This window comes from Pinus tabuliformis, chromosome 7 (assembly GCF_031772625.1).
Source record: "Pinus tabuliformis cultivar Carrire ecotype Pingquan chromosome 7, CPIR1, whole genome shotgun sequence".
In the NCBI taxonomy this organism is placed as follows: Eukaryota; Viridiplantae; Streptophyta; class Pinopsida; order Pinales; family Pinaceae; genus Pinus; species Pinus tabuliformis.
In genome coordinates, this window is record NC_142293.1 from 242,272,713 (window position 1) to 242,286,314 (window position 13,602).

Consider the following 13,602-nt stretch of genomic DNA (forward strand, 5'->3'; position numbering starts at 1 on the left):
GGTATTGGTAAATAGAATGACCAACTATGCTATTTTCGCCCTCTTGCTCACCCTTTTAAAGCAAGTACAATGGCAGAAGCATTCATGGAAATAGTCCAAACACTACATGAAATAACAAAAATTATTGTAAGTGATAGAGATCCACTTTTCACTGAAAATTTTTGGGCTGAATTATTTTCTTATTTGGTTACTCAGTTGGCTCACAACTCATCTTACCATCCTCAATCTGATGGGCAAACTGAGATTGTGAATAAGTGTTTACAAGGATATCTGCATTGCCCTGCATCCGATAAACAGACACAATGGGTCAAATGGATGCTCTTGGTAGAATGGTGGTACAACACAACCTTCCATACTTCATCAAAAATGTCACCATTTATGGCACTTTATAGATATCATCCTCCATCCATCACATCACTCTTGAAAGGGACTACAAAGGCTCAAGTAGTAGAGTACAACATATGGCACCAACAAGAGGTTCTCAAACTACTGAAGGACAACTTAGTTATAGCACACAAAAAAAGCAGATCAGCATTACAGTGAAAGGGAATTTGAAGTGGAGGTTTGGGTATTTGTGAGACTACAGCCATATAAACAAAGGTTCCTCAAGCAAAAAAGAAGGAAAATAAATTAACACCCAGGTATTATGGCCCCTATAAGGTGTTGCAAAAGATCGGAAGTATGGCTTAACAACTGGAGGTGCCTCCATCTTCATGGGTACATCCATTCTTACATGTTTCTTGCTTAAAGATGGTAATCAGTGACAAGATACCAGTCCAAACTATTTTACCATACATTAATGAAGGGGGGGAATCATACTAGAACCAAAAACAATCTTGAAAACAAGGATTAATCAACTAAGAAATCGAGCAATTACTAAGTACCACATCAAATGGAAGAACCTATCAGTGGAAGAAGCGACATGGGAAGATGAGTTGTTCATGCGAAAATAAACGTAGATAGTCAAGTGTTATCCTCAACACTTGTTTAAAGGGAAGGGACATGTTAAGCCTTATATAAGCCCCATGTTATCCCTAAAACTATTTATTAAGCCTTATATATTGAATGATTACATTTCTATTGTTAAATTGCAATGTACACTAAAATCTTTCATGGTCCCATTTTATTATAATTGTACCCTTTGTTCATATATATATATATATATATATACACTAAGGAGACCTAGTCTAATAATCATCAAATCTTGTCTTGTACATTGTATTCATTATCAAAGAAGGTTTCCCCCTCAAAGAGGGTTGTAATTATTGGTTTCTTATCATTTTTAAGGTGCAAGGTTCATGGTCAATAACATCTAGATCTTGACTTTTCCAAAAATCTCACGTGTTTTTATTAAAATCCATATCCATTTCCATTCAATTTAGTTTATGATTCAATAAAACTTCCATCCATAGACATCATTCCTTGGATACATAATGCATGTTCCAAAATTATAAATCATTTTTTATATTTTAGCTAGTTATTGTGACTATGTTTGGGACATTTTAGGGGAGTGGAAAGGGGTTGCATATGTGCTACAAGGGACATTTGTAGATCCCTTGTGCTCTTGAGGGGCGTTTGCACATGTCAAAGGATGCCTAGGCATCCCCTTATCATCCTCAACTTGTTGGGAAATACAAGGAAACATGGGAATAGAGTTCCAACATTTCAAGGACATCAAAGGACACTCCCCCTTTAATGGAAAATATGAAGAACGTGTCCCCATGAAACACTATTTGGATGGTAAATATGATTTTATACAAATAGGTTTGATTCCAATAGAAGTGACATGAAAGAATTTCAAGTATTAAAAATTATAGGGGATTTAAAAGGCCATCTTTCTCCTTAGAAAGCATGTCACCAACACAAACAAGAAAAAGGGGTGACACATTCCTAGAGAGATGCAACCCTAAGAAAGAGCTTACGCGAGAACAAATTGAAACAATAGGGATATAGTGGATGAGTGCCAGTGTGAAGGAAGTCAAGATTAGTGTTGCATTTATCATGATAATATTGCCAAATGCAACCTTGGCAATAATATTGGCAGTAATTATCGCGATATTGGCAGATTCGGCACACATGGGATGCTATCAAATAGTGGAAATAAGCAAATATGAGAAGTTATTCAAATATTGCAAAACACCAACAATAAATACAAGTGTATATGGAAGCAAACACACAACTTGAAACACTAAAGTGGCATAAAATATAGTGTGATTAAAATACATGGCGTTGGATGACTACAAAAAAAATTGTTTCAAAGTATAATCCATGTGTGCCAGATGAGCCATGAACATGTGAGTCTAAAAGTAATCGCTAGAGAATCAAATACATTAATAGCATGTGTGATTCTTTATTGATAATATGGGTGCTGGATTTTCATGGCACAATTGAGTGAACCATTAACCAAAAGTACTAGCCATAGGATAGCATGGGCTATGCCACTAACAATGTCAAATGAACATGAGAATCATTGAATTAGACATAAAAAATCTAGGACCTACAGTAAACACCAAACACTATTAATCAAAAGAAATTTCAAACCTATAGAAAATGTCAAAGACATGAGAGATTCCAAGGAAGGCATGGATAAACTAGACCCATAGCAATCAAACATGAGAGAAGTGTTTGTTGACAAAACTCGCAAGATTTGTTAAAGGTGGGCAACAATTGCTAGAAAATATGTTGTAAAGAAAAGTATATTTACCAAGTAGAATATAGGAAAGTTGTGAAGTTGAGGTACATTAAATTTGGAATTGAAAAAGGTGGTCCCTAAAAATGTGTTGATTTTGGTCACAAGGATTATTTGGTTATTTAACATTCAATGTGGTTATTGGGCTTATTGACAACACAAGAACTAAGTCACAGGACACGTCCTCCAAGGTCCCGTGTCCCGTATTTTACGTGTCGGACACGAAAACGGCCCTAAAACGTGTCGAAAACGTTTTTCATCGTGTCCTGTAAAATGTAAAACGTATTCGCCGGTTTTCATCGTGTCCTGCATCTGGAAAATGCGTATTCCGTTGATAGAAAACGTTGCCTGCATAAGCTGCAATTTGTTTTGAAAGAAACAAATAATTTTTGAGTGGGGCAGCTTAATGATCAAGTCTAGGCCCTAGTATTGATATGCTATTCATGGTAATGTTAAATTCTTAAAGTAAAAGTGACATTCTCCTTAATCTTCATTTTCATCCTTTTACTTAAATTTTTAACATTACCATGAAATGACTCGGGATGTTTGAGAGTGGTTCTGGCCTCATTGGATTTCATATGGAGAAAGTAGAATTTTAGATTTCATTTAAAATGCAGCAGACTTATCAGTTTTTCAGGATTTCAGGATTGGGAGATTATAATGTTTCCAGGTGACACCACCTGCCCGGGCTATCCCTGCCACCAGTAGAGAACATGGTCTACCTCCTATAGCTCCTACTTCTAGTTCTTCAGCTTCTAGAGCATAACAAACTCCACTGCCAACTCCACCAGCACCAGCATCTACATCTAGAGGGAAAGGGAAAGCTGTGGCATTTTCTCGCAAGAGGGGTAGAGGAAATCAATAGGATTAGACTTTAGTTATTTTCTTCATTTTATTGTATATGACTTTATGACATGATGAGATACATTACTATATTTTTTGTTGATATTTTGAGGCTGAGTTGGGACTCAAGAGTCAGGACTTACTATTCAGGACATGATTCAATGTTATGTGTGATTTTAGCACTAGAAATGATATTAAACATCTTATATATTAGTTCTTTTATCATATTTATGTGTCAATGTATTTATTTTATGTTGTAGATGGTTTAGATATTAAAAATTTTGAAAAAAAAATAAAAATATTTTTGTACCAAACGATTTTTCCCTGATTATTTCCGATTATTTCCCGGTAATTACGATTTTTTCCACGCGCCGATATTATCCCGATAACGATTAATGCAACATTGTTGTAAACATTGGACAGTGATACATTTTGATTTTGATGACTTAATGGAAAATCTACATTTTATGGTTTTAATATCTAAGTTCTAAATTTATAGTTAGTAGTAAGTACTTAGTAGTTTCTTATGTGCTTGTAAGTTGTACATGAACAATGAACATTGAATATTCAAGAATCAAGACCAAGCATATCACATTCTAATTTATAAATAGTAAATTTTGATTCTATTTATTTTTTTAAAGTGAACTATGAACTTTGAGAAGTAATTATATTTTAATTTGATTAGATAAGCTGCAACCTGCAATTTAATATGGATAAAAAACTATATTTCGGTATATATATATATATATATATATATTTTAATTAAATATATATAAAATGTGTCCCCCGTGTCCTGTTTCCAGGTCACTGCGTTGCGTATTGAATACTCGTATTTACGTGTCCTCCGTGTCTCGTGTCCTCGTGTCATGTGACTTAGCACAAGAAGCATGTTAAAAAATACCAGATAATTTCCCCTAAAGAAAATATCTATAGTTAGCATTTCAAACTTGTGTCAAGGCTCAATAAAAGTAATGTGCTATACTCTAAATGGGGGAAGGTATTCAACACTTCGTGTGTGTGCGGGCATTCATATTTGTAACACTCAAGAGCCAACATCTTGTTTCTCTTGATCAACATACCTTAATGAAGAAGAAAGAAAGAGCCAATGTAGTGTATCTATTATGCATCGAGAGGGGTCAAAAAACATTAAGGTTTGCACCTAGATATTTTAGATTTCTCTTGATACTTAATAAATACAAGGTCAAGATGGATTCGTGCTAATAACATCGAAAATGGGCTAATTCAAGGTCCACGTCAAGGTGGGGAATCTAAAAAAGTAAATCTCTTAAATGGTTTACCATAATCCAATTCAAAACTCATCAACGGGTGGATTGAGATAATCCAATAAAAGCATGCCAATTTCTTTGTGTGTGTGTGTGCGTGTGCACATTCATGTTTGGAACGCTTAGGAGCCAAAGTCTTATTTCTCTTAATTTCCATATCTTAAAAGAAAAGGAAAGAAAGAGCCAATATGGTATTTTTATTTCTTACCATATTCAAACAACAACTATAAATAAACTAGTAATCCAGCATAGATAAGTCTTGTCCTCAAATAAGCCCCACGGGGGTAGGCGAGTTGGTAATCACATCGCGGGAAGTCGTTAGAAAGGCGACTCCGCACTGAAGGTCACAAGTTCGAATCCCCCGGACTAAAACGGACCTGTGGAGAGGGGCGGGCGCATGCTCCCAGTGGTTATATAGGTAGCGGTCAGAATCGACCCCGTGTAACGCGAGTCGCGAGGCTGCCCCTGTTGCCAATTCCACTGTATAAATTAATAAATTAAACAAAAAAAAAAAAAAAAAAAGTCTTGTCCTCAAATATAATACACATCGAGAGGGATCAAAAAACATTGAGGTTTGCACCTTGAATTTTGTAATCCCTCTCAATACTTAATAAATACAAGGTTAAGATGGATTTATTCTAATAACTTAGAGAATAAGCTAATAAGCTAAGTCAGGTTGCACATCAAGTTGGGAAATCTATGGAGTGAATTTCTCAAGTGGTTTGGGGTAATCTGGTTCAAAAGTCATCAACAAGGTGGATTGGGATGATCTAATAAAAGCATGCCAATTGATAGTTTGGGGGTCTAAATCAAAACCCGTCATAGATACTTTGGGGTAATCCTAATCTAAACCCATTAGGAGATTCAAGGCTAACACTTGATCAGTAGTTGTTTGGTTGTTGAGAGTTTTATTACAGTTCTTGCTTGAAAGGGGGTTTTCAATGAGTAGAAAACAAGCTCCAATGTTAATTTATTATCATTTACGTTATCAGTGACCATGTTTACAATAACATGCTACAGAAATAATGTAACATTAAAAATAATGCAGCAATTAAAGTCTAGGTTAAGTATATAGGTAGACTACCTTGGGTTAGCTCCATGGTGTAATTGCTGCAACATTATTACTAATATATGGCAGTTATTATTCTCTCCATCTTTCCTATTCATTATGATTTGTAATGCTACAGAAATAATGTAACATTAAAAATAATGCAGCAATTAAAGTCTAGGTTAAGTATATAGGTAGACTACCTTGGGCTAGCTCTATGGTGTAATTGCTGCTACATTATTAATAATATATGGCAGTTATTATTCTCTCCATCTCTCCTATTCATTATGATTTGTGAGTGTTCGTTTATAAATCTTACACTTCTTTCTAAAAGGAAGTGTCTTTGCATTGGATGTATAGTTATAAATTGATTTACTTGATTTAATATTGATGTATATAAAATGTTCTCTTTCAAAATTTAGTGATTGTACTTAATAAAACAGATGTTTACTTCTTCTGATGCAAATATGTCATCGTGAAATTCAGGGATTTGATTCAATAGATTTTTGCTTGTTCTAGAACTGAATATTAAAGTTAGTGCCAAATCAGAAAACTTGATATAGATGGGACAGTTTGAAATTTTCAAATAATGTATGTACACATACAAGCAAAATGAGGTTAATCATTGGCTTGTAAGTTTATAACTAAGTACCTATGCATCCTTGCGACCTAGATAGGGGATAAGAAAACATCCATGAGATCTACATTAAAAGGGGAGAGGAGAACTAACTTTTTCTTAGTCTACCTGTAACAATAAGAAGCCACAGATCAATTTATATGCTCCAATGATTTTGTTGTTTTGAATTCTCTATGATTACACTGTTTCAGATTAATAAAACTAACATATGATAGTTTTAAATAAGCTGAGATAGTTAACCTGTCAATCTTAGAACCATACAAACATTCCAACAATTAAAATTTATCATATTAGTCTCCCATTCATGCATAATCTAAACTTTTGTTTTACTTTGTTTCTTCTTAGCTCTTTCCCTGGAATACATTCTATGATAAAAAGTACCTGGCCTCCAGACAAAAGCACGACTGCAAGCTTGCCCTCACATATGGCATTTAGTCCCATGCTCCACCATTTTTCTCTCTCCTCTAATGTCCTTTCCTCAATAGTTGAGACACTTGCTTCGGGAACTGGTTCTAGATTCAGTACAGGACGATCTTCACAAAACATAGTAACAATTAAAACTTTATTAGCTTGGAAAAGATCAAATATACAGCATAAGTGTTGGCAACATTTCATTCAATAAATATATTCACATCCATAATTAAGTATCAATTCCATCCTTGAGAATGAAAAAGTTGAAGAAAAGCGAGTTATAACTTCCTAAGAACTGAAATGGCATCACCTAAAGGATATAATTATGCTCATGAAAATGGTTTTTGTTACTTCAAAAATGGCTTTGCTTTTATGTTGTGCTAAGAATTGGAAATTTGAAACAGGAAAGGAGGAAAACAGTATCCAGAAACGAGGACAGCTGGGGTCCAATGCCAAATGAAAACTTTGGTGGACACCTGAAACATCGAGAAAGACGGAAAGGGGAAGGAAAATCCAACTAAATGCCTTGAAGAACACTGGAAATTTGGGTTTCAAGCCCACGAGACTTCATATGAACCCACAGAAACCCAAGTAAATTTCAATAGAACAGAGTCAGAAACCCCTCAAGAGTCAAAACAATCAGAAAATGCAGGAAACATTTAGAAATGTCCAGGGTTTCCAGCCACCTTGAAACTGCAGCCAGTGAAGTTTCCAAGTCTCCAAATGTTTCCATCACCAGAAAGCAGCCCCGGGGTAATCAGAAACAGTTTCCATGTTGCATATCTTTATTTCCTAAACTAGAAGAGAAAGGGGATCCCATAAAACTGAAGCCAAGTGACGCAATTCATAACGTGCAGATACTCTAGTCAAAACTCAAAAGCAATTCCCCAATAGAATTTAGTTAAAACCTACTGAGTTCTAGTTTGTTTGGCATATATTGGCAACCAAATTCATATTGTAATGCATCTAGATCAAGAATTTCCAGCCAATTTCGTTAGACACAACTCGGAAAACTCAATCATTGCATGACAAAACCCATTTATGGAATGTAGTTTGTAAGAGAATTTACGTTAAAAAACACCTTAGTTGCATGCGATATAAAAGATAAGGCTTCAAAGTACTCACCACGTTGAGCAAGAGAGTGTTTTATAATTCGATCCACTCGGGGGAGATCCAAGCTCTGTAAGGAAAAAAAATTACAGTCTGTAAGACTAACTTCAACGATGATATTTGCTTTAAGTTTTGAAATTAGACAGAATAGCCGACTTTTCTATACAAACCCTGTTAATATGCCTCAACAAGACAAATGAATTATGTTCAAACAGGAAAACCGAAACAAGAGAACTTACATTAAATTCAAAAAGAAAATACAGAAACCTATAGACAACATAATGCATACAGGATAAATCCATGAACTGTCTGTTGTTATAATTAAGTCTTTATATATAAAATGATATCAGGCATGAAACAAGAAAATTACTAATTAAAACCGAAAGTTATAAAACGCGATCTACACTTCATCAAAATCATAATTCCGAGATTGAGACACAATTTGCACCGCGTAATAACAAGAATTCCAATCTCTGGAAACGGTAAGAAAAAAAATAAAAATAAAAAATAAAGAACTGGCCAAATGATCATGGGGAATATGTGATGCAAATATAATCGATCTATTAGAGATTAGAGAAAAAATAAAAACCTCGAGGTCTTTCATGAGAAGGCCACGCTCATTATTATTCAGCTCCTTCCACAGCGCTAGGGTTTGTTCCTGGCCGAAATCTTTGAGGCGTTCCAGCACAGCCTGAGGCGGAGCTGCATCTTCGGCCCCCGCTTCCCCCATTAACGCAGATCCGAAACCCTCGCGACGCGCAAATAAAGAATAATTCACCAAAATCTTTTGAAAAAAGCCTCAGTTCCTACATTAAAAAGATCAACAGCGTAAAAAACAAGCTCGGCTCCTGATTAAAAGTCTCTGGATTGATTCTTCAGGATCAAGCAACACGCAACATAGGGAGAATTGCATCTGTTAATGGTGTGGACGTAATTACAGAGCACCCAGGGGCTTGTTCTTGATCTTTCCATCCATTATTTCTCGCTTACCTGCTGGCAGAACGTAGCGTCGAATATGAGTAGGCCCGAATCCTTTGATTTATTAAACCTCGATTACGCACCATGAAAAGGATCTGCCCCTTAAATATGGCTTCAATGTTACGTTTTAAAAAAGGAAAAAAAAACAAAAACAAAACAACTGTACTTTCTATCGTTTCAATCTTATCATTGAGAATATAATTTTTATTTTCCTAATAGTTTATTTTAGAGTAGTATTGTTTTGGTTTTTTTTAGTATTTTTTAATGAGACTAAAAATAGTTAATAAGTTCTTTGTTTTTAGCCTTTTGCACTTTAATTTTTTTTTATTCAAAATGATGATGAGTTGGCTCAATCTTGCGACAATCTTCTCATTAAAAACAATTGTCAAGAAACCAATGCTAACATATTCTCATAACTTTCTCTCACATCTTTGAATACATCACATTCCAAAATGAAATGTTTTTCTCATTCCATTGCCTCAACGTGCTAAATGTACACACCCCAAAAAAAAATTAGGCCTTTTGCGAATTGTTCTTAATTGAGCAATAAGAACCTTTGCCCTCACTTGAGCAATAAGAACCTTTGCCCTCACGGAATGCTAGCTCTAATGAACTCTTTTTGTTGTAAATCACAGGTAGGGTTGAATTCCTTGCTATTTGTAGGATAGACATTAAGGTAGATATTCCATTTTTGCATCCATTTGTAGTTTTGTTACATCCATGTTTTTCTCTCTTTTTTTTCTTTCATTCGTATGGTATAGAGTGATGTAGTAGAGAGTAAGATCGTTTAGATTTAAAAGTTTTAATTGTGTATGTTAGCAAATTGAGTTTTATTGTTTAAAATCAAAACTGGTATAGTTGTATTTAAATAAGTATTTTTATTTAATTTTTAAAATTAAAAAGGTAAAACTCATGGTATATATATTTAAAAGTTTTAATTGTGTATGTTAGTCAGTGGACTTTTATGGCTTAAAATCAAAACTGGGATAATTGTATTTAAATAACTATTTGTATTCCATCTTTAAAATTAAAGAGATAAAATGCATGATATATATAACCAAATTAAAAAAATTAATTGGTTTTATTTTTATTTAAAAAATGAATAAATTTTATTATTTTAATGTTTATTTTATTTTATTTAGAAAATTATATATTTTTTATTTATATTTTAATAAAAAAATCGTTTTATGACACTTTGTAAAAAAGTTTTATGATAATTTTAAAAATGAAAAATTAAAATTAATATAAAAATTTGAATGTTAAATATTAAATTAACCAAGATTTATCTTTATGATATGGTATATTTTTAATGTTAAAAGCAATGTGAAACCATCTTAGGTCATGTGTTTTGACATTAAAATTAATGTAGATGCATCTTGCGTCATGTGCTTTAACATTAAAATCAATGTAGATTCATCTTACGTCATGTGCTTTGACATTAAAATCATCTTGCTTTTAATATTTTAATTAGTTTAAATCAATCTTATATTATATACTTTTAATATTATAACATTAGAAATTAATATAAAAATTTAAAGTAAATTTAAATAGTTATTTTTGTTTAAAAGTTTAATAGAAATTATATTTTATTAAAATTGGTTTATTTTGTAATGTTTAATGTTAAAAGCAATGTGAAACCATCTTAGGTCATGTGTTTTGACATTAAAATTAATGTAGATGCATCTTGCGTCATGTGCTTTAACATTAAAATCAATGTAGATTCATCTTACGTCATGTGCTTTGACATTAAAATCATCTTGTTTTTAATATTTTAATTAGTTTAAATCAATCTTATATTATATACTTTTAATATTATAACATTAGAAATTAATATAAAAATTTAAAGTAAATTTAAATAGTTATTTTTGTTTAAAAGTTTAATAGAAATTATATTTTATTAAAATTGGTTTATTTTGTAATGTTTAATTCTTATTTAAGATTGAATAAAAATTTATATATAATTAAAAATATATTTTATTTATGTTTTAATAATAATTAACTTTCTAACTTGATTTTTTCATTTTTACTTTTCAATCTTGTAACACTTTTAAAAAAAGGTTTTTACAATAATCATGATAATTCAAAAATTAAATGATCAAAATTAATATAAAAAATTGAATGTTCAATATTAAACAATAAAGAATTGGCAAGTGCTTTTAATATTAAAATTAATGTAAATCCATCTTACGGCATGTGTTTTTAATATTAAAATCAATCTAAATCTAACTTAGTGTTTTACTATTAAAATTAATATATATTCATCTTAGGTCATGTGCTGAGACTACTAACACTAAAATTAATGTAGATGTATATATTCTTGTGTTTTTAATATTAAAATCAACCTAAATCTAACTTGGTGCTTTACTATTAAAATTAATATATATTCATCTTAGTTCATGTGCTGACACTAAAATCAATGTAGATCTATATATTCTTCTGACGTCATGTGATTACACTAAAATCAATGTAGATCTATCTTACAGCATGTACTTTTAATATTAAAATTATTTTAAATAACATTAAAATTAATATAAAGTCATCTTACAACATGTGCTTTTAATATTAAAATTAATGTTATTCTAACTTATGTCATGTGTTTTATTAGTAAAATTAATATAATCTTTTCTTAGATGATGTACTTTAAAATTAAAATCACTGTAGATTTATCTTATGGCATGTACTTTTAAAATTAAAATTATTATAAATTAATCTTACGTCATATGCTTTTAACATTATGATCAGTTTAAACTTATCTTACATTATGTGCTTTTAATATTATAATATTAAAAATTAATATAGAATTATTAAGCAATAAAAGATCAGAATGAATAAATTTTTATATACTTTAAATGTTATTGTTAAAATAGAATATAGCTTCAAGTAAAAATCTTATGGAGAAATCACATAGCAATATTAGGGGCGACGAGTTTTGAACCTCTATCAAGGTTCATCATCAGGACAAGGTTTCTATCTGATTTCTCTAGAAGATCTTTGCTTAAAAAATGAATCACAAAAACATCCAATTTGAGAATATGGCATCTTTAATTTTTGTTATATTTTTTTTATATACTTTTTAACTATTATGTTATTTTCTACTTTTACATTATAGATGTGAAATTTGTTTTGTTTTATTTTGTTAGGATTACTTATTAGACATTTCATCTATATGAAATTGTAAAAAGTGCACTTTGCTTCACAATTAAGATGATAATCATAATAATAAAATAATCTAATTTTAAGGTCATAGTCAAGACAAATAGCAAATTGGTATATGAGAAAGTCTACGTAGGTGTACATACTCTACTCCCCTCTGGATTTGAACCAATGACTTCTTAAGAGGAAACATATATTCTTAAGCATCAAGCTAACTCAAATGCTAATTTTAAAATTTTATTACTATTAGTATTAATCATACTTAAATCATGTTAAGATGAATATATGTTTCCCTGAATGTGTTGGTAAGAGAAGAGATGTGTGGGAGGGAGGAGAGGTCGCCACCACACCAAGCAATGAATGGTGAGGACGTGCCAATTCATCCCTCACCCACCTGACTTGATAACCATTATCTTCACAACATGCTCAATCTATTGAAAACATTAATCCCCATGACTTCTCCCTCGTGTGCACTCAACACCAAGATCTTGTCCCAACCTCTATCATTATGAAGCTTTGTTCATTTTTTACATTCACTCTCGTGGGGATCTATTCATTTTATTCATGTTTTCCTTATAGAGAGGACATTGCTTCTTTGAAGTTCTACCTCCCCAGTTTATCTATTTAAGTAAACAGTTGTTCCCTCTTCCTCTTTAGTCTAGGGGAGTGGATTTAGGTTTCACGGCTAGCATGTTCATCTAGCATCCCCCTTGAACTACTGATCCTTGTGCTCTTGCCTTCTCATCAGTGGCTCCTTCACCCTCCTAGCCCTGCTCTATCTCCCTTTCACTCCAAGTCCTACTCTTGTCGATTCGTCCCCCCTCCAAATTCCTCCCCATCTTTGACTCTACTCCATATCCCTACAATGACTCGTCATTGTGGCCAGAGCCAATGAAGAAGCAATGGCCAAGGAAGTCAATGTGGCTTACATGCTCGCTTTAGAGCAAAATCTTCTTCTCATCTCTTTTACTATCAAATTCCACGTGAAGTTCAGTAAGAACTTCAGGAGGCAAAGATGGAATCTCTGAGGAAAGAGATTGCCTCTCTGACTCAAAATTTTTAGCTAATGTGGGAAACACCAGAGAAATCCAAACCCAATATCTCCACACAATCAACCTCTATTAGTAGATGAAAACAACAATTGATAAGGCGGTCTTGAAAAGGAACAATGTGAAGGATGAGATGCAATTGCATAGTTGCAAATCTTATAGAGGTGGAACCCTCTACTTCTACTTAGTTTTCATGATAGTTATAGTTGCAAAATTTATAGAGGTGGAACCCTCTGCTTCTACTTAGTTTTCATTATAGTTATGAAGCTTATGGCTCTTTGTTTTTTTAGTTTCCATAGACATTCTCTATTTTTTTAGTCTCGGTATGCTAGTTTACTATGTAACTTCAAGTTTTGGATAAGTATACAACCAATTCCAATATATTTTTTGCCTTTAAATCC

The 13,602-nt window shown here is 32.5% G+C and overlaps 1 protein-coding gene across 2 annotated transcripts in view; it reads right to left on the bottom strand.

Annotated features, from left to right (window-relative positions):
• Positions 1–9,157, bottom strand: part of LOC149246761 (UDP-N-acetylglucosamine diphosphorylase 2-like) — an 82,699-nt gene extending 73,542 nt beyond the window's left edge. Inside the window, exons 1-4 of one of the 2 annotated variants that reach the window (XM_089458017.1) lie at positions 9,012–9,157; positions 8,611–8,827; positions 8,037–8,091; positions 6,882–7,033 (exon numbers count right to left, since the gene is read on the bottom strand). In XM_089458017.1, coding sequence (XP_089314143.1) covers positions 6,882–7,033; positions 8,037–8,091; positions 8,611–8,751 — 348 coding nt within the window. In that variant the 5' untranslated portion in view covers positions 8,752–8,827; positions 9,012–9,157. Of the gene's footprint in view, positions 1–6,881; positions 7,034–8,036; positions 8,092–8,610 lie in introns of both variants that reach the window. The other variant, XR_016266554.1, reaches the window with a different exon arrangement.
• Between the last annotated feature and the right edge of the window lie 4,445 nt (positions 9,158–13,602).